The 21,279-nt window shown below is 52.1% G+C and overlaps 1 protein-coding gene across 2 annotated transcripts; it reads right to left on the bottom strand.

The window, feature by feature from the left end:
• Nucleotides 1-1,306: 1,306 nt before the first annotated feature.
• Nucleotides 1,307-21,200, bottom strand: LOC115497543 (taperin). Of its 2 annotated transcripts, none has more exons than XM_030286451.4 (4): nt 18,988-21,200; nt 5,012-5,189; nt 4,668-4,795; nt 1,307-3,840 (listed from the first exon to the last, which is right to left on the bottom strand). In XM_030286451.4, the coding sequence occupies exons 1-4, from the start codon at nt 21,142-21,144 to the stop codon at nt 3,778-3,780; spliced, it is 2,526 nt and encodes an 841-aa protein (XP_030142311.4). In that variant the 5' UTR covers nt 21,145-21,200; the 3' UTR covers nt 1,307-3,777. The 2 variants fall into 2 exon arrangements, with proteins under 2 accessions (XP_030142311.4, XP_030142312.4); XM_030286452.4 differs by having other exon boundaries at nt 4,668-4,792; nt 18,988-21,199.
• Nucleotides 21,201-21,279: the final 79 nt, after the last annotated feature.

The raw sequence follows: 21,279 nt of genomic DNA, 5'->3' as shown, positions 1-21,279 counted from the left end.
GTTCCTGAGACAGCTCTACCCATTCCCCCTGTGTGTGTTACTGTCAGGCAGGGCTTGATCCCCACAGACAGGGCCACAGCTGAAGTCACTTCTGTGCTACACACCAACAGCTTTTATTTCTTTAAAAAAGGATTTTCCCGGCTTCTTTTCAGATAAGTTACAATCTTCCTTCTCTTGGTGACCAAGCAGAGTTGGTGTCAGAAACACTATTTTCTTTATTAGCTGCTGCCTAAATTCTCCTCCCATTTGCATTTTGAATGTGACCAACTACTGTGTCAGCTCCTTTTCCTCTCCCAAAGTCGGTGCTTTCCCCTGGCAATCACTTTCCAGATGAGACTGGAGATGTTTCCTCAAGTCCTGCAAGACCTGATGGTTTGAAGTGAAAGGGGAAACTCACATAAAAATTTAAAAGCTTAAAAACTATGTTGCAAGTACACAAACAGCCCCTTTAAAAAGAAACCTTACCTGAGATCCAAGTCACACCCCCAGCCTACAGCTGAATTCCTGTTTATTGAAATGAACTGACACTCACAGGAGTTAGAAAGAGGTGGTGAGGAGGAGATGCTGGTGTTGTACAGTCAGAAATTAACAGAGTTCCTCTCCTGGTTTGTCACTCCTTGCCTTCTGCCAGCCCCCACAGGATTTCACCTTCTTCCAGGACCTCATCCTGTGGGGCACTCCCTCAGCTCCTCTCTGATCACTTGGTGAATTCCACAATCTCACAGGAACATAAATTATTTTTGGGACTATAACCATCACATTTGGTTACAATTGTCCACTGTGTTCAAATTTTTAACTGGTGAGGTGGACATGCAGCAAGGTCTCCTAAATATGCTGTAGTCTAGAGCATAGGAAGTAGGGATGTTAGATTATGTACACTGTGAGCTAAAAATAGGAGAAAATTAATAACAGATCTAGTCTGACATAAGGTCACTGTAGATTTCAGTTAGTCTTGAAGTTGGAAACCCAAAATGTGCAGTTTTAATAGTGGAAAAGAGTTGAAACTGGGTCACCTGAGCACAATTTAATACTGGTCTAAAAAGCCCAGATACCAAATCTCCCTTAAAAAAACCCACCCAACCAACCAAAAAAAGCCAAACCAAACAAAAATCCCCCAGTCTGCTTCAGGAAGTTCTCTGCCGTGTGCTCCAAGGCAGATAAATTGCTTAAGGCCTTTCATATTCAGAATATGAACATAAACCAGAGAAATTCTCCCACACTGAGACAGAATAACAAATCACCAGGAATTAGAGGCTGAAAGACTGGATAGCCCCTCTTGCTGCAAGGGAATTCATAAGAGAAACAGTTTATGTAAAAATAAGCTATTTTTATTTCTTTCCCAGATACTGGACAATTCTCAGACATTGCTAGATGTCATGAAGAAGGAAATGGGGGATCTTGGTAAAGCCATTGATCCACAGAACACTTCATTAGGACAACAAATACGTCGACAAAAGCGTTCCTAAACTTCTTCTTCAGCCTGGAATGTCCTGTTGGCCAGAGAGAGCTGCTTTGTGGTCCAAGGATGCCACATTTAATAAAAGCCTGTGCTTTGCAGAAGCAAATTTTCCTTTCAGATGTGCTTTGGTATTAGTCAGAGACCCAGTAAAGCAGATCCTCCAACACTACAGATCAGGGTAGGCATTTACAGAAATATACCTGTGCTTCATTTTGAGCACAGCGATCCTGAGGCACATCCCAGGAGGTGACTGCCCTCACTCTGCTCTGCCCTGGAGTACCTGGGCAGGGAATAGAGCAGGAGGCTGGGAAGTGCAGAGTGCTGAATTAGCTCCAAGGTGGAGCAGGATCACCAGGAGAAGGAGCAGAGAGTCAGCAGCAGCTCTGCACTCCCACACCCCCGAGAGCTGCCCTGCCCACAGGGCTGCAGGCACAGCATTAACTCACACAGAACAGCTGCAGGACAGTGTTGGCTTTAGCATTCTTTAGCATTCCTCATGGATCCATAGGAGAACTAAGCTAGGGCTAGTTCAGATTCCTTGTCCCTAACTTGAGTTGAAAGCAGCTTTGCTTTACCAGCTGCAGTTTTGCAAGAAATAGAGCTGCCTTAAAGTGAGCTGGGCTTTTCCACAGGGGAAGATGCTCACTGTGACCTTATTTGCCAGAAAAGCTGTGCCTAAAACTCACCCCTTAAATCTAGCTGTCAGCAGCAGTCTCACATTTTCCCTCATTCTACACCAGTCTCAGCACCTTGCCCTGATTTTTTTAACAGGAGAAGCCTCCACACATGGAACTCCATGGTCCTTGTGTCATGCCCCAGGCAGACATATCTTGCTCCCCGCAAGTGACACCGGCAGATCACCTCAGATTAGCTTGGAATGGACAAGGAGGTGCAAAACGCTTCTTTGTGGCCCCCCCAACCAACATCTAAAACTACTGAGTAGCTCTTTTTTTTTTTTTTTTTTTCTCCTTATCTTTCCAAAAGTATTTAGGCAGCCAGGGCAGAAGGGAACAGCTACAAGTAGGTATGTCCTAACATTTAATCCTGTGTTTTTCAGTAGAGCAACCTTCCCTTGCTGCTACAACAGACACCAAACCAAGTGCAAGGTATGCAGAGCATTTTCAGTCCACAGAGCAATGTCACTTGAGCAGATATTCATCATCTATAATAGACAAACCAATAACCATCAAATTTAATCAAAGATACCAGCCTGTTCCTTTGGATGACGCCCCACTCATTCCATAAAGCCCAAAGAGGCCAGATCTGTTCTCACCACATCTCTTTTAATCCCAGAGTACAAATCACATTAGCAGCACTGCTCCATCTGTTCCAGAGTGCAATTTTGACCCTGAGTTTACAGTAGTAGAAAACTTGAATGGAAGATTCTAGCAGATTCCTTTGCATATTGGCTGCATTAAACAATTACAATAGAACTATAAAAATCCTAGAAAAAAACAAAAATAACCCACATTCCTTGTTCAAGTTCTGCAGAAGGAGTGAAACGTCCCTCCTATGCTTTGACTAGAGGAGCAGAGCAAGTGTGGCTTGAAGGAAGCAACCAAGAGAGATCAATCAGATTTGGAACAAAGCAACAAGAGGAACTGGCAAACTGGAGTACAACCAGCAACTCCCAGAGACTGGATGCCAGAGCTGGGGAGGACAGACCAAAGCTATGGCCAATATTTGGGAATCTTCAAGAGGCTTGAGACAGTCTGGACACTTCTCTACTGATTGGTGCAAAAATAACATCTAAAGCTAAAGGCATTCATTGCTCTTCCCATCCCTCCCTCAGGGTGTTCAGTGAACTCCACAAACGTGTAACTGGCACATGAATTCCATGATGTTTCAGCAAAACCAGAGCTGGAAACATGCCAAGGGCAAACCATGAACCTTCAGTGGTTTTTCAAACTGACACCAAATGTGCACGCTGTGAACACACCTCACTGCCCAGTGCTCCACTGCAGAGCCATCCTCCACTGGGGAGAAGGTTGCAAAAGCTGTCCACACCCTGCACAGTGCCTAGACTCAGACAAGCACTGAGAAAAATCAACATCCATCTGAGGATTACAGATGTCCTTCCCACACTTGCTTAACCAGCAGCTGATCTTGAACAAGGAATATGCAAGGCCACAGGCAGAATAAATCATACGCCTTGAAAGCAGTCCCAAACTCCAGTGCAAATATTCTCCGAGGATGCCCGGGAGCATCTGGTCCACCCTTGGCAGCAGGATCCGGGAAAGCCGCGGTCGGGGCGGTTTGGGTGGCGGTTCCCGTGTGGACACGGTGGCAGTGGCACTGCCCCATCCTGCCCGGCAGCCTCAGAAATAGAGCGCGGGCTCGCTGCTGAAATCCGAGAGTCCGCCCTTCTCCGCCGGGGTGAGCTGCGGGCAGAGCACAGGGACACCGCGGTCAGAGCCGGCCCAAGGAGCCCCCTCACCCTTGGGTGGTGCCTGGGCACCCTGCCCGGCCTAACTGGGTGTGTTTTGTTAGTGACCCCCTCCAAACGTGCCCTGCAGTATCAGAACGTCCTGCCATGGTTTGGGTTCGAAGGGATCTTAAAACCCACCTTGTTCCAACCTCCTGCCAGGGGCAGGGACACCTTCCACTATCCCAGGTCACTCCAAGCCCCATCCAACCTGGCCTACCAGGGATCCAGGGGCAGCCACCTTGCACCAAGGCTTCACCACCATCAAAGGGAACTATTTCTTTCCAATATCTAATCTAAATCTCTTCTTTTTTAGTTTAAAACCATTCCCCCTTGTCCTATCACCTGCCCATGTTAAAAAAAAAACAAAAAAACTCCCTGTTTTTTATAAGCTCTCTTCAGGCCCTGCAAGGGGCTCTGAGCTCTCCCTGGAACCTTCTCCAGTTGAACACCCCCAGCTCTCCCAGCCTGGCTCCAGAGCAGAGGGGCTTCAACCCATGGAGCACCTCCCTGGCCTCCCTCTGGACTTCTTCCAAAACATCCTTGCCTTTCCTGCTGAGCACAAAGTGTGCCAGCTGCCTTGAGTTTCCTTCACGCAGCCGGGGAGGGGCAGGTGGTAGTGGCAGTGGGACAGTGTGTTGGTCCCTTTGGGAGCAGTGACACAGCTCCCTGGGCAGCACACAAACACAGGTGTGCAGGGGAAGGCACATCCTGTCCCATCCACTGCCTGGAACAACCCCCACCCCTCAAGGAAGCACAAGAGTTGGTTATTTATAGCCTCACCATGACTTGGTTCCCATGGGAATCAGCTTCCTTTGGGAGGGATCCCTCTGCAGCAGGACCCTCATACTTCTGCTCCTGCCACTCGCTGAATTTCACGGAGTGCTTTGGGGTGTAGCTGGATAAATCTGCTGGAAGGAGAAAGATGAGGTAAATACTCCTCACCACCCCACAAAAAGTGGGACCAGAATCCCAGCAGGGACAGCCTGGAAGCTGCCCATGTGCAGCTCCCTGTTCACCTCCACTAGCATTTCCACCCACGTGGAGCCCCTTATGAGTCTGTGGGAAACATGGGCAGTGTCAGACACCACTAGAAACCCACGGTGCCAACACAGTGCCTCGCTCACCTGAGTTAGGTGTACTGGGATGCAAAGTGCTGTTTGGGCGTGGAATATAAAAGGTACGAGATTTTTCCTCCGTCTCCGAAGCGTGTCCTTCCTCTTCCTCATCCTCTTCTGCCAGGGAGCTCTCTGAGGGGTACTCAAACATCGTCTGCAAACTTGTCTCGTTGAAAGAGATCTTCATCTGGGCAACAGCAAAGGAGAATTATCAGGGAGGAGCACAAGAACCCAGTGATCCCCACGCTGGCTCTGGCACGGGCCGCTGCACACGCCAGGGCTGCCCCTGGTTTAAAGCGGCCACTGCAGATCCCCAATCCCTCCCCAAGTGCCTTGGTGGATCTCCTGCCTCGCTGAGGGAAACCCCAAAGGCAGAGCCAAACGGATGGGATGGAGGCAGGAGGCTCAGGGGTCTGGAGCACCTCTGTCTTTGTGCCCTCTGCCAGCACCTCACACTGACACCAGCAGGAGCTGCCACCACGTCTCTCATGGGAGAGACAAGCAGGAAAGCACCCACATGTTGGAAAGGTGACACTGCTAATTCCTGGTAACTCCTTTGTGTATCCAAGCTCCAGAAAACAGAAGCACCCATGATCAGGACTCCAGTCTTAAGAGGACATTCTGGCAAAGAGCAATTTAAGCTACATTAAACAGGGATTAAAACCAGATGTGAGAAGAAGGAAGCAGCTAAAGGAGAGATGGTAACAGCTGGCAGCAGACAGGGAAAATACTGGACAAGGGGAGGCCTAAAAGGTTCTTGTGTAAAACCAGTTTTATCTAGTATTGTCACTAATGACTTCCACTGTAACTGGGAGACTGAGAAATGAAAGTGACTCAAACACAAGAGTTCATCAAGGGCTAACCGGAATTTTATGGTCATGAAGAAAACTGGAGAGCAAAAACACTAAAAATGGAATTGAGTTTAAGAGCAACCCTTGAACTAAGAGTTCATCACCTGTCAATAACTGAGGAAGAAAATTTGGGATTGGCTACAGGACTGTAATCATAATTAGGATGCTTCTTAAATAAGCCAGGAATTAAGCAAGGCATTTTGGCTGGAAAGAGGGACTGCCTGGCTCTCTCCTCCCTGTAACACGCAGCAGGCAGTGGAAGTAACTCCAGATGTGCCTGTCCAAGCTGAAAAGAAAAGCTGAGGCAAAGGTTTGCTCCCCTGCAGCCCTGCCTGTCCTAATCATTACCTACCGCTGTGCTCCAGGGATCTGGTTACAGGTCACCTCAGCAGGTGCACAGGAGATTCACTGGCAAAAGCTTCACACCAGCAAAAGTGAGGGTGGAGAAAAAGTATAACAGCTCTTTGTAAGTACTCCAGAAAACAACCACCAAGGAGCAGAGAATTGCTGATGCCAGCACACATCAGACAAATAAGAAGGATAAGCTTGCCAGGAATAAGTTCATGCCAAAAGTAGGGAAGTATTTAGCCAACACAGATCAAGATTCAGGAGCAGCTGTCTAAAAGGGTGTTGTGATCCCTTTACTTCTAAATACAATTAAAATTCAGCTAATAGGGTTATGGACAGAATGGAAAGGACGTGGCAACTTGTGACAGGTAGCAGGAGCCCAGTGGTTGTCTTCTCTCCAGATGCTGTGTAATGACAGGCCAAGGGCAAGTGCAGCACATTTATCCCACAGTTCTGTCATAGAGAAAATCCCCAGAGGCTGGGAAGTGGGACCTGGCCCCAAGCAGCCCTCAAAAACCAATAGTGCCCAGGTGCACCCATTCCCTGTCACAGCAGCGGTCAGAGCACTGCAGTGACATTATTAGGAGTTGCCAAAGTCACACCTGGATGTCCCCAAGGGCCAGAGCTGCCAGCACATCACAGTGCTGCCCATGCACAGCAGCCATGGAGCTCTGGAGGGACCAGAGCGGGACGGGGAGCATTTCACTGCTGCTTTTCAGCAAAGCAGCAAGGGCAGCTTAGTTTGAATCTGGGTACCAGAGGGACCAGCTGCAGCTCCTCCACACTGCAAGCCACAGCTGGAGCTGGAGCTACTCTGCCCCAGGGCAGGATGGACCTTGGACACAGGCTGGCTCCCTTCCCCTGCTCCCAGGAGAAGCTGGGATGGAAACTGCATGGAGGGAAGCAGCTGCCTTTCCCCATTCCCTGCCCCAGCCACTCTGAGTCTCCCCAAATGACACAGAAGAGTAATTGTATTTCAGAGAAAAGGGACTGGAATGAAATGGTCCTGAAGCTGAGAGCATCCCACTTGTTGCTCCCTGAATTTCCCATCCCTGCTGCTGACCTAGATGCTCCCTGATCCAAGCCAGGCTGTCCCTGCTCACAATGTGGTGTCTGTCCTGTGGGGATGAGCCACGCTGCCAGGCACAAAGGCCACCAGGGTGGAGGTGCCCAGGGCTCCTGGAAGCCCAGGAGCTATCCCAGAACCAGAAAATGCACAGAGGCCATTTACCAGTGCTGCCAATGGCACTGAAGGGCAAGAAGTACTTGGCTAAACGGAGAGATATGCCTTGGGGTTTAGAATTTAAGCTTGGGAGATGGAACTCAATGTTCCTGGTTTTCTGCTATCTGGAGGAAATCTCTAAGAAAAATGACCTTGATTCCAGTTTGGACCAAAGGTACATGCAGTGCTGAAGGAGAAAACAGCATCAGCAGGGAGCAAAACCAAAGAGCAGAACGGAGCAGAAACAGCCTGGAGACACCCTCATCCCACACAGAGCCCAGAGACAACACCAACAGCCCCAAACTCAACAGCTCCCACTCTCCACAGCCAATTCAAGCAGGAGGCAGTCCTTGAGCCCTTGACATAACAAGAGCAACCAGCCAGTCCCTGGCACCCAGGGCACAGCTGGGCCAAGAGCACCTGCAAGGCTCACACAGGCAGTTGTGTGTGGCTGGCACCAGTTCCCCCAAACCACACTGCCCTGCCCTGTGGCAGATCCCAGCCCCTGCTCCCAGCCCCTGCACCAGGCAGAGGCTGCTGCAGTAAAACCCTGGGCACACCCAGGGAGAGCAAACACAAGGCACAACCAGGCACTGGCACAGGATGGACCCTGGGGCACTCAGCCCTGCCCATGGGCAGAGAGCCCAAACCCCAAAATCTGCTGTGGCAGCACCTGAGCTCCCCTCTCCAAGCACAAAAGGCTTTCAGGGGCGCATAAAGCAGCTCTGCTTGACCCAGCAGAACACGGAGGGCGAAGCATTCAGGCAAAACCAGGGGACACATGGGGCAGAGAAATGCTCTGAGTGGCTACAGAGCACAGCTGAGTGCTGTGTGCAAGGAACACAGGCAGCTTCAGTCCCAGGAACCAGCCAAAAAGGAAAACCAAGAGCCCAGTCATGGCACAGACAACAGGTTTGCACAGCCAGCAGCGCCTTGCCAGACCACAGGGACTTTTATGGGAACAGAAAAGGCAACAGGGGACGTTTCTTTAGAAGAAAAGCATGTGCCAGCAGAGCCAAGCTCACTGGAGCCCAGCCAGGGCCTCTGCCCAGCCTGTCTCAGCACTGCTTCCCCTGTTCCTGCCCCAGCAGCTGCCAGCTGTGGCAAGGAAGAATTTTGCACCCTTCAGCTCTGGATGTTTGCAGGGATTTTCACTCTTTGCTCAGCTGGAGGCTTCACCCACAGCTGTGTCACAAACCCAGGGTCCAACCCAAATCCATATATACATATATACACATAAATTTATATATAAATACTCTGCCCAACAATCAGACACACTGGAAAGAGTAAATCAGGCTTTTCATGAAATATTGTGCTGTTCAACCGATAGGTTCTTGTTGCCATAGCAAAAATAATTTATTTATTTGCCAGGATTTGAACAGTAATGAGTAATAGAATATCCAGGATGGAGAAGCCAGGGCAAACATTGCCCAACAAAGCGTAAATCTGAGTAGTCATGCAGATCTCATTTAGAAAAGGGAAGTCAACCTTGTGTCAGCCTGTCAGAACTTAGGCTGCACCCAGACCAGCCACCAAAGAGCCCCACATACAGAGATTAATTAAAAACAAAAATAACTGATTTATTGAACCCAACCTACAACATGAGCAATGACAGTCAGCAGCCACCTCACCTCCAAAAGGGAGATAAGAAAGTCTGCAAGGCAGTATTAATGACAGAGCAAAGACCCAATGGCTTCTCATACACCAGGGACCTCTGTGGAAGTCTCTGGGGGTTAATCTTGCATCCTCAGCTCCAGAAGAAATCTCCTTACTGTGGCTTTTCTCTTCTCCATTTGCTGCTTGGCTGATGAGCCAAAGCCAAAGTGATAACTAGGGTGTTTACACCTTTTAAACTGAAACCTCTCTGACAATCCAAATCCTCACCTTGTAACAGCCAGAAAAAAGTAACTGATCTAGGCATTAAAAGAATAAAATCATCCTATAATTATATTCCAGCAGGGAGAGTCTGAGTCAGCATTTGATCCCCATCACAGCAGCCCAGAACAGGGGGCTGGGAAGGACTGAGCCCCTCTCCCCTCCCTGTGAGTGGTTCCCATGTCCCAAACCTGGGGCTCCTGCCGGAGTTGCTGTCCCTGCTCTGTCCTTGAGGAGCAGGATGGGACATGGGACGACAAGTGCTGAAGCACAAGCTGGGCTCCATCCCTTCCCCTGTGCCACCCCACAGCACCTCCAGCATGTCCCAACCCAACAGAGCAGCACCAGGGATCAAGACCTGCTCTCTTCACGTACTGATTTTCCTCTCATCATCCTCTGTCCTCAACAATTCCCAAGTGACAAATCCAGGGACTCACTGACTCCCCAGGACACGCAGGGGCTGCCAGGAGCTGCTGGGTGTGATTTAAAGCAGCTTTTCACACCTGCTCTATTACAGGATCACAGAATAAGCTGAGTTGGAAGGGACCCACCAGGATCACCCAGCCCAGCCCCATCCCTGCACAGGCACCCCAAAATCCCACCCTGGGCATCCCTGGCAGCGCTGGCCAAAGGCTCCTGGAGCTCTGGCAGCCTCGGGGCCGTGCCCATTCCCTGGGCAGCCTGGGCAGTGCCAGCACCTCTGGGGGAAGAACCTTTCCTGCTCTCCAGCCTGAGCTGCCCTGGCCCAGCTCCAGCCGTTCCTGGCTCCTGTCCCTGGTCACCACAGACAAGAGATCAGTGTCTGCCCCTCCTTTCCCCCACACAAGTTGCCTCCTCTCAGCAGCACAGGAGGCTTTGGCTGGTACCTGCAGGAAAGGTGGACAATCCAGCATGAACACAAAGCAGTGGTCGACATCTCTGAGACAACAAGCACAAACAAAACGAGTGTTCTGAAGAACCTTGTGCCCCCGTGCCACCTCACACTGAGGGACATTTGCTGCTGCACTGGTTGTCTAAAGATTGGGTCAAGGAGGCACAAGACATCACCTGACACCTGAAACTGCATCCAGCTGGGAGTGTCAGCAAGCCTGTGCACACAGAGCATCCCAGGCAGGGCTGCAGAGAGCCCCAGCAGGGCAGGAAAGCTGCTCGAGCTCCAAACCCATGGGGTTGGTGGGTGGAGGCTCAGGACCTGTACAAAGAGGAGGTTCTAACACAGAACAACCTCCCAGCTGCCACAGAGATTTACCCTGCTCTTCCCATCTGACCAGTCCCACAGAGCAGCAGATTTAGTGAAAGGAGACAGAAAAGCAGTTCATAAACTCCAAACCTCTGCAGAGACCTTCAGTTTTTTCACAGCAGCCCGCAGTCAATGATCTAGACAGCTCCCATTAAAAGAAACTTTTAGATAAAGGATTTTTGGGAAAATGAGCCATTTTTTTGGAGTTAGAAATGAGCTTGTCTCTGTGCTTGTCGTGAAAACAATAATGTGTCAGCCCAAATTGTTGAATAACTCCAGGCACAGACTATGTGGGCAGCCTGAAATAGTGCCCTGGGGACTGCAGAATCACCAGCACATCACCAAGGCATTTGCTATCATTCAGAAGATAAGGAGCTTTTGTGCCTCTAAAGCCCTTCCTTGACACACAAAGAAAGGGTTTTTCCCTGACAAATATCCCTAGAACAGAGGGGACTTGAGGCTTGGTTCCTAAATCAGATTAACCCTGTACTGCTATGGCTGAAGCATTCTAAGTATGCCCAGAAAACTGCAGATGGCAGTTCAGAAATGTACTTTTCTGTCATTCTGAACTAAAAGAAGAGTTTTGGGGAACTGGAACTATGACACCACAGAATCACTTGATCATGCTTTTCCAAGAAGTATTTCCTGAGAGTAACACTGACTTTTGCTCAGCCATTAACTGCACCTCAGTGAGTTACTGAGTAGAGCTAAGAGCACTAAAGATTTACAGCAGGAGCATGTCAGGGAAGCCCTGTGTGGCTGGCAAAGGAGACATTTCCTTCAGGATCACATCCCAGCTCCCAAGCCACAAGGCAAAACAAGAAAGTCTCCATTTACAAGGCAGCCCACAAAGCCAGCTCTGTGTAATCAATATGCTGAAGCACATGGCAGATAGGAGCAATGCATGGAGATTCGAAATATTAAACTCCTTGTGCAAGACATGGGCAAGTTTCAAATTCCTGAGGAGAGGTGACAGGGTAGGGACTGCCCTGAGAGCATGTGGGGCAGGTGGCTTGGTTAACTCTTCCCTTCACTGAGCAGGAAAAGGGAGATTCCAGTGCCCACACAAGCACAGCTGGAGCCCCAGTGTGCCAGGGCACAGAGCAGCCATTCAGCCTGGGAGCCCTTTAGTCCTCTTCACATCTGCAGGCAGAGGAGTCAGAGCCTTCCACAGCTTAACAAGCAATTCAAAAATTTCTTACTTGGCCCCTAAGAGCTGGACAAATCTCCCTACTTGTACGAAACAAATCTCATCTGAATGCACTAAGGGAGCAGGATAAGCAAGGTACAATTAGTGTCAAGACTTGGTGTCCTTATGAAAGCCACACAGAGCTCTCCAACAGCACAGGAGCTCCTGAGTACAGGCAGCTCTGAGCAGCCTATTTGTAGCTACAACGAGGTGCAGTGCTGGGAGCTGCCGTCCATAAACATTTCTGTGCAACCCAGACTGCCCAAAGCAGCTCACAGAAATACCTGGGTTTGGTGCTGGAATGGGACCCATGGAGCATCATTCCATGGGAAATAGAGAGAGGAATGGGACCCATGGAGCATCATTCCATGGGAAATAGAGAGAGGAATGGGACCCATGGAGCATCATTCCATAAACATTTTTGTGCAACCCAGACTGCCCAAAGCAGCTCACAAAAATACCTGGGTTTGGTGCTGGAATGGGACCCATGGAGCATCATTCCATGGGAAATACAGAGAGGCTGGGAGCAGAATTATTTCCCACCCTGTCAAGGAGCTCATTCATGACCAAAGGCTCCCATGATTTGAACAGTATCACCTGCACACCAGAGTTCATGTCTCTCTTGCCCTTGCCCTCTCTTTTAACATGCAAAAGGAACTTCCTCGATGAGAAGCAAGCGCAGCAGGTTCACCAGGAGCCTCAGGGATGTGACCTGAGAGCTGCATTTTCAGCAGCTGCAAGCAACACAATTTCCCTGCACAAACAAGTGTTTTGTCTGAGATATTTCCGACATTCTTACAATGCCCACAAAGCAGCAGCTCCATCCTGCCAAGTTCCCAAGATCATCCGAAGGGCACTTCTCGGAAAACATCAGCACCGAGTTCCTCCAGCCCAGATTTTCCCAGGATGTTTGTGAAGTTGGTCTGTGTGATACAGACACTTCATGTGACTCTTCCTACATAAACTGGCAAACAGGGATATCCTCCCAGCCCCACAGACTGCTGCAGTCACTGGAAGTCTGGGTCGTAAATAGCTTTTAAATTCAGGTTTCACTTGGGAGGGGGGTGAGAACAACCCCTGAGGTGAAGGAGATGCTGCTGCAGCAGATCTTACCCAGATTTCCTTCACTGCTACTGCACCCAGAAACTAAATATTTTCATTTTCCCTACTGTTCCCCAGATATAACACAGACCAGCAGGACTCCTGCCCCAGCCACCCCAGTGTCCTTCCTCTGCTCTCCTCAGAACACCATGACCATGTATGTACCAGAGTGGAAAGGAAAACCCAAACCTGAAACAAACTGAATCCTTGAGATGGAGGGAAATTATAAACCATCTCCAATCTGGTCCACAGATTAGAGAAACTGATTAAGAAAACGTTAACTGTAATCCTCGTGATTAGAGTTCAGAGCACAAAGTACTTCAAATCTCCTCTTGAGCTGTGGGGCAGGCTGAGCCCTGGGCACGTCCTAACCAGCTTCAAAGCCAGGCTCGGCTTTATTTGCCTAAGAGTTTCTATTTTAGCCCATCTGTCCATTCCCTGCAGTGCTGACAGCAGCAGCAGAACACAGGGGCAAGAGAACCAGGGGAATTTGGGACCAGCTCAGACTCTCACTGCAGCATGAGAAGAAGCTCATGGGAGTGGTGAGGCCATGCAGAGCCTCAATCACAGAAAGTTTCCCACTACAGAGATGAGATAAATCTGACTCAGACTCTGCCAGGGTTTCATACAACAAAGTCCCAGCACTTCAAGGTGCTGGATATAGTGGGGAAACAAAAAACCACCCACTGCTCCACTGACAGCCTCGGGGGCAGCTTGTGAAGTGGTTTAAAAGCTGTAACTGCAGCAAATTCTGATTTCCAGGCTTCAGCTATCAACATCACAGAAAAAAAAAAAAAACCAAAAAAAAAAAACAAACCTGTGGAATTAGCAAAGGGCAGGAAAATGGCCCTGTCTGGGTGAAAGAGCCTGCTGCCATCTGACAGCTAATGGAGATCATCTCTGCAGAGGAGGGGCCACACTTCATCATCCAAAACACTTATTTCCTGAGCATGACTTATCACTGCTGACCTCATCTCCTAAAAATGCAATACATCCATGTCAGATACTGCTACGGCCCCTCCTTAAAGGTGGCAGATGAATCTGCCCCAGCAGAACATGGTCAGAGACAGAAAATAGAACAGGAACATGCAGTTCTCCAAGAGCTAAAGAACACAAATCTCTGCCCTGACCCCTCCAAAACACAGAGATGACATAATCAAATGAATTTTTGCAGAGCAATTTTTTCTTCTACTACCAGATTAGTTTACTTGTGTTATGGTTAATTTATGTTTGTTATACATTGCAAAAAAACACAACAAAAACAAAAAACAAACAAAAAAAAAGCTTCAGGCAGCCACCAGTATTTAGACTCCACACTGTGCAGACTTGCTCCAAACAGGTCTGGGCAGCAGCTGAAAATGTTGATCCCTGCCAACATCCCAAACCTACACCTGGTTCTCACAGGAGACCATCTCCAGCAGATCTGAACAGATGGAAAACAACGGAGCAAGAAGTTCAGCAGGTTAGACAAAGAAATCTGCTGTCCATGATCAAAACTGAGGGGCATTTAAAATAATTTTTAACAGACTTAAGTGGGAATTTGGAAGCCACATTCAGGCATTACGCAGCTCAAAAGATTAGGACATGGACCATGCTAAAGTTTGTGTAAGCTGGAACTTTTTGAAGTTCAGATGAACATCTTTGAAGACAATTTAGCTTTGGACTCCAACTGTTTGGATCCCAGCAGCCTTGTTCCCGTAATCCCTGCTCACACTGGGCTGCGACTCGCCTGCCAGCACACGGCAAACTGCCAGCAGTGACAAGCACCAAACATTAAATCCATCAACAAGCTGATGTCTGTTGGCTCTCAGGTCCTGTTATTCACAGGACCTTGGCTGGCCTGGCCAGATCTCATTCACCTTCCCTGCAGGATCTCCAGGAGGTAGCGGATCCTGGAGAGGAAAGCACTTGGGATGTCCTGCAGGAGTGACGCACTGAAGGAGCAGGGCCAGGGCAGAGTCCAGCTCCAGCCAGAGCAGAGCCTGAAGCCCAAAGCCAGTGGCTGCTTGTGAGGAGCCCAGCTGCCCCTGCAGTGCTTTGTCCTTCCCTAGCTCTCACCCCACACACCAACCACATGTTCTGCAGAAACCCAGATTTCTATCTCACTCACAACTTTACTGCACATTATTCTGGCAAGTAACCAAACCACCACTGACTCTTGTCAGCTTAGATGAGCAGGATTTTATCCTCTGAGATCCCAAAGATCCACATCCTGCAGCAAAGCCTTCTCTTCCTCCTGGCACTGCTGACATGCCTTTACTTCTCTGCAATAACAGAGTACAAAGAGGAGCCCTGAGCAGAGGTCACTAACAGTATCCTCTGCCCCACTCCCAGTTTAGAATAAAGGTCAGTAGGTCTCCTTCCATCCCTGTACATGTATCCTGTCCTCTCTGAGAGCTCAGCCAGCTCCTCCAGCAGCTGCCCAGCAGCTCCTGGCACGTCCCTGCGGAGCTGCAAACACTTCTCAGCCTGAGTCCCACCCACACTGCTTTATCTGAACTGCTGGTGGCACTGCCTGGAGAGCTCTCAAAACAGCCCTGGAGCAGATGAACAGCCCTGAAGGACACCTGAACCCATGCAGGAGCACAGGAGCTCCAGCACATCCATCCCCCATGGTGAGCAGGGCTGGGGCTCTGCCCTCCACCTGCAGACCCTGATGTGTCCCATCCCACACAGCCCCACACTGACCTTCACATCCCTGTCCCCCCACAGCAGCTCCACAACAGAGCTGGGAATGGATTTTTTATTTCCAATACATCATCGTCCTCTCCCTCACCAAGCTCCAGCTTCAACCCCCAAAGTAACAGCTGCTTCACATATCTGAAGGTCTGGAAGGAGCAATAAAGCTGTTTATCCTGAAAGGCCTTGAAGCAGCAGCAGCCCCCAGGCCACAGCAAAGCCACAAGTCCCGCAGGCAGGAGCAGGGGCAGGAGGTCCCTCTGAGCAGAGCAGTGCTGGAACCACTCCCAGGCTGTCCCAGCCACCCTCCCAGAAAGCCATGGAGGATGTGGATCAGGGCACAGGCACCAAATCAGCTCGACTTTGCTGGCACCACTACCACAGTCAGGCAATCAGCGGCCACATATGGAGATGGAAAAGGGAGCCTGAATTTCTACATTTGAAGAAAAACACTATTTGCATCTCAGTGGGGTCCAACTGGCAGGGCTAACACCCTCCTTCCTAATAAATCATTACCCCTGACTTTACAGCCACTGATCCACAGCATTTCCAGACTGTGCTGACCTGCTGTTTATCTCCCAGATTCCTGCTGGGCATCAGCAAACAGTTAAACTTTTCCAAGTTCTTGAAGTTTCACTATGCACTACTTTCTTGAGTATGGAGCATAATTAAAGACCTTTTTAAAAGCAAGGTTTGGAAAGGAAGATGCTTGGCACAAGAAGGGCTTGCTCACCCCAAAAGACACAGAAGCTGCTCAACTAAAACCAGCATCAGGTTTTGACACCCCAAAAAGGAAAGGGGATTGGTTTTAACTGACAACTGCAGCTCCCTGCTCACAAGAACAGTCTGTTTCTGCTCAATTCGGGCCAAAATCAAGTTTCTGAAAACCCCAACACAGCTACAAAACAGAACTCTTGTTTTTGGCTGGTTGCCTTGGAGACACAGAGTGATCTCTTGGGAAGAAACCAAGGAATGCATCTTAATACAAGCTCCTTCCTTTTCAGGCATCAACACTCAGCCTTATTACCCAGAGTAAAGCCACAAACATCCTCCAGGTCAAGAGTAAACAGAAATCTTTCCATTTGTCCCCATCAGCATCTTCTAGACCTTGGCTACAAAGTCATACTCTGTGCTTGACTGAGCAGGAAGGAAGTGAAAGAAAAATGGGTGTTTCTCCCATACCACATTTAATTTCACCCAGAAAATTGTATCTTGACTACTTTCCTTCAGCTCCATCTTATTTTTCAAAGGGTCCGTATTTGTTTCAGCTTCCCGAGTTCTGCAAATATAACAGGCAGTTCCTCCTTCGCTTTTTAATCTCTCTCCTCTCAGAAATCAAATGTTTACACAAGTTCTCCTGGAGGCTGACCCTACACACAGTTCTTAGGGAACAGCTGTGTGTGCACCTTGCAGTATTTGGCACCTCAGCTGCACAGCAGAGTAATTAATGCTGTTAAGCTGGTAAGAACAGGGGCAGAAAAGCTCCACGACCTTCCCAATGCCACAAAAATCCACCAGTGACATACAAAACAGTAGTTAACCAATATTACACAGTATTTTAGGCTGGGGAAAGGTCCTCTAGAGGTCTCTAGCCCAAACTCCTACCTTAAGCAAGACTGACCTGCCAGTTGCTCAAAATTTTCCCTGGCAAGTTTCAGACAGCTCCAAGGCTGGTCATGCCACGACTTTTCTGGGTTTGACCGACCAAAAATCAATTCAGTCACTGCACTGGACTTGTGCTCATCTCCCTCCCTCCTTTTGGTGCTGTTACGGACACCTTCCACTGTGCACCATTTAACTGGTTTTACTTGAGGCTTTGTTCTTTGCGTCCCAAAAACATCCCCTGCTCAGAAAAATCAGCTCCTCAGCTCCATCAAAAGTTGGGTTTACCCAAATATGACCATCCCACAAGATTCCCTCTGTGTCCTCTGCTCCATCCTAAGAGCACTCACAACTGTAACATGCTGTATTAATATTTTCACCATTTATACCACACACTTGATTTGGTATAAATCCAATTAACACCCCAAACTGAACTTGAACAGAGCCAAAACAGCTGCAATGAGTGCAAGCCAGCAGGTGTTTAAGCAGCAGAACAACTCCAGTCTGACCAAGAATTTCCCCGTAGAAAAACAAGGAAAAGTTTCAGGAGCACTGAGCAAGAATCAACACTCTCTGCTCATTTGCTTGCTCTGGATCTCAGGGTGCTCCAGACCTGCTCCCTGCATTAGTCACCATCAAATTACCACAGGCTGCGTGTGCTTAGGGAGGAATTTGACAGCAGCACTCCCTGCCTCCCTTCAAATGAGATGCGTCCTGCTCAAAGGATTGACTCAAATTATAATGCTCAGCGCCTCAGGCACCCATGTGCATTCAGTCCCTCGCTTATCTACCTGGATTTGGGTAACGGAAATGTCCAACAATTCCCACTATGGAAAAACACGTCACATCACAGCCCTAAAAGTCAGGATCTGCCACCTCAGGGTGTGCCTTCAGAGCCAAACAACTCTCCCCCACTCCTCTTATCACACCCAGATGCATTTCACCAAGCCTTACAAAGATTAATTCTCAATTTAGGGCTCACAAGGATCTAAGTTACTCCCCAAGAGTGAGAAAATCTGGCATTTGCTCACTCCAAAGGCATTTGGAGCAATCAGCATCTCCTGTACCTTCAGAGCTGTAGCTGTACATTCAGAAGGAGCAGGTGGTATAATCCTATCAATGGGAGTTAAGTTCTTACTGATCTCTTTCTGCCTAATCGAGACCTAATTCTTGAGCCTCTATCAATAGATCACTAATGCAGGAAGATGCCAATACCACCCTGCCCGGGGACCACGGGCAGCTCAGCACGTCCAACCCCTCAGACACATCGAGCAGAGCAGAGCAGGAGGGCAAGCCCACAGCTGCTCCAAACACGCAGCTCCCCCTGATTTCCTAAATTCCTGAAATATTTTACTTTCCATTATCGTATCTCCAAGAAGGGCTGGGGTGGGAGAGGCCCTGCAGCTGTTGCAGGGCACATCCCACCCTCGGCTGCTTTGTGGGACAGACCCAGTGCCCCCTCCCTGAGGGCAAATTCTGTTTAATACACCAAGTCCCATCTCCTAGCTCTGGTCCTCAGGCTCCCTTTAAAGTTCCAGGAGACAGTAAAAGCAAACAAGACACCGGGCTTGCAGAGTTGCAAGCTCTCCTAATATTGGCTATGAGAAATATTAATCTCTGGTTCCTTTCTTACAATTCTGAAATGTCCTTTGCATCAGTGTGGTGGAGTTCCACCTTCCCTCTCCTGTTCCCACCAGTCCCAAGGCTTCACTTCTGAGCCTGTTTTACCCCCTGCTTCAGCCAGGCTGAGGGCAGCCTCTGGCTCCACAAGGGGCAAACACACTGCCCGTGTTCCCAGCAGCGCCTCATGAACACCCAAACCCAAAGCGGTCCCGGGCCATTTGTCACTTGGCTGCTGGGCACAGAGTGCCCCGTTACCTTCTTGCGGCGCGAGCCCGTCTTGCTCATGCAGGACCTCTCCAGGGACAGGTACCCTCCGATCACTTCAATCTCGTTCACCGTGGGGTAGCGCTTTTTATGGGCTATCCCCACTTGAGGCCCATCAGCGTTCTCCACGGCTTTGCCTCTTCCTTTGTTCTCCTCCTCCTCCTCCTCTTCCTCCCGCTGCGGCCTTCCGCTGGCATCAGCGAGAGCCTGCAGCCCGGGGGCCACGGGCTTCCTTTTGGGCACGACAGTGAAGGTGCTGCCTCCCCGCTGCTGGGTGACAGAGTGTGCTTTGTAGAGGGGCACAGAGGAAAACTCCATCTCCAGGTCAGGGCCAGCTCCTCCGGGCTGCTCCGCCAAGCTCCCCGTCCTCGCAGGCGGGCCAGCCCCGCTGTCCGGCTCCACAATGTCATCGATGTAAGTCACAGGTACCGACGGGTCCAGAGGCGCCGGCGGGGAAGTGATGGGCTCTTCCTGCTCCGGGGCGGGAGCCCTCGGGGGCTCCTTGGGCGCCTTCTCCTCCGAGGGCGGCGGCGGCGGCCCTGGCCGGGCAATCTGGGCCGGGGGCCGAGCCGGGCTGCCCTCCCGGCGGGGCACGAAGATGAAGGAATTGCGCGAATTGAGGCGCAGCTTGGCCAGAGCCTGTGCCTGCAGGTCGTGGGCCGGGATGGCCGCCAAGTCGGGTTTGGGGGCCGGGTGGATTTCGAAGGAGCCCCCGGCCCGGGGCGCTGAGGCGGAGAGCGGCCGAGGGGCGCCGGTGGCACTGGGGGCCGGACTGGCACTGGGCAGGGGCGACACGGCCACCTCGGCCTCCTCCGGCTTTGGCCTCCTGGCGTTGGCTCTGGCGTGGGAAGGGCTGGCGGATGGCACTGGTGGCCCCTTGGGCGTTGCGGGGCGGCCGGCGGGGACAGCGGCGGGCTCGGGGATGCGGGCGGCGGGGGGCTGCCCCCGGGGTGTGACCGTGAAGGAGTTGGAGCTGATCTTGTGCAGAAAGCAGTTGTTGGCCTGAGGGGCCGCAGCCTTGGGGGCAGCTGGGGCCGCCTGGGGGGCTGCAGCCCGCGGGGCAGCCGGGGCGGGCTGGGGGGCTGCGGGCTCGGGGGTGAAAGCCCGGGGGGGAGCCAGGGCGGGCTGGGGGGACACGGGATGTGGGGTGACAACGCGGGGAGGTGGTGCGGGCTGGGGGGCGACAGCCCGCGGGGGTGCCGTGGGTTGGGGGGTGACAGCCCGAGGGGAGACTGTGGGCGGGGGAGTGACAGCCCGTGGGGGGCCCGTGGGCGGAGGGGTGACAGCCCGGGGGGACGCCGGCTGCAGGACCGTGGGTTGGGGGGACGCCGGCACCGCTGGGGGGGTGGCGGCCCGGGTGGGAGCGGGGAGCGGCGGAGGGGCGGCCGGGACCGCCGGCGGAGATGCCGGTCCCGCCTTTGGCGCCGGAGCCCGGGGGAAGCCGGGTCCCTTCTGGAGGGGCGCGGGGGCGCGGGGGGAGCCGGGCCCCGCGGGCGGAGCGGCGCGGGCAGCGCCCGGTCCCACCTGCGGCGTGGCCGCGGCCCCGCCGGTCCCGGGCAGCGCGTCCGCAACGCGGCGACGGCGGCCCCGCGGCCGCTGCCCGAACTTCTCCAGGAGGCGGCTGACGGTGCCCGGCTCGGCCGCCTCCGGCGGCTCCGGCGGCTCGGCCGTCTCGTAGATGACGACCTGCTCGGCGCGGATCTCGGCGAGCGCGGCGCCGCGCCGGGCCAGCAGCTCCCGCAGCGGGTCGGCGCCGGCCGGGTCCCGGCGGCGGGCGGGCGGCGCATCCCCCGCGGCGAAGCAGGCGGCGGGGTCGGCGCGGGACTCGATGATGAGGATGTTGTCGGCGCGGATGGTGCGGATGCCGGGCACGGCGCTGTACAGCTCCAGCAGCTGCTGCAGCGGCCGCGCCGCGCCGCCGGGCCCGGGCCGCCCCTGCCGCAGCCGGCGCCGCTCGCTCTCCAGCCGCATGAAGGGGTTCTCGCGGAGCGGGCCCAGGCTCTCCGCCACCACCAGCCGCTCCCCGGCCGGGGGCTCGGGCTCGCCGCCCGCCCCGGCCAGCTTGGCCCGCTTGCGCTCCAGGATCTCCCGCTGCCAGGCGGGCGCTGCCCGCGGCCCGGCGCCGAGCGGCGGCTCCGCGCTGCTCATGGCGGCGGCGCTGGGGCTCTGCGGGCCGGGCCCCGCCGCACCGGGGCGGCCCCGCGGCCCCGCCCCCGGCCGGGCAGGCCGAGCCCCGCGGGGCCGGGGCGGGGCCGGAGCTGCGCCGGGGCCGCCCCGCTCCGA

Source organism: Taeniopygia guttata, chromosome 17 (assembly GCF_048771995.1).
Source record: "Taeniopygia guttata chromosome 17, bTaeGut7.mat, whole genome shotgun sequence".
Taxonomy (NCBI): domain Eukaryota; kingdom Metazoa; phylum Chordata; class Aves; order Passeriformes; family Estrildidae; genus Taeniopygia; species Taeniopygia guttata.
This window is presented reverse-complemented; position numbering and strand designations above follow the sequence as displayed.

Coding starts and splice junctions, on each gene's coding strand:
- LOC115497543 (XM_030286451.4), bottom strand. CDS start 21,144: ATGAGCAGCGCGGAGCCGCCGCTCGGCGCCGGGCCGCGGGCAGCGCCC. Junction 5,190..18,987: donor CGGGCTCGCGCCGCAAGAAG/GTAACGGGGCAC, acceptor GCTGTTGCCCAG/ATGAAGATCTCTTTCAACGA. Junction 4,796..5,011: donor TCCCAGTACACCTAACTCAG/GTGAGCGAGGCA, acceptor TTCTCCTTCCAG/CAGATTTATCCAGCTACACC.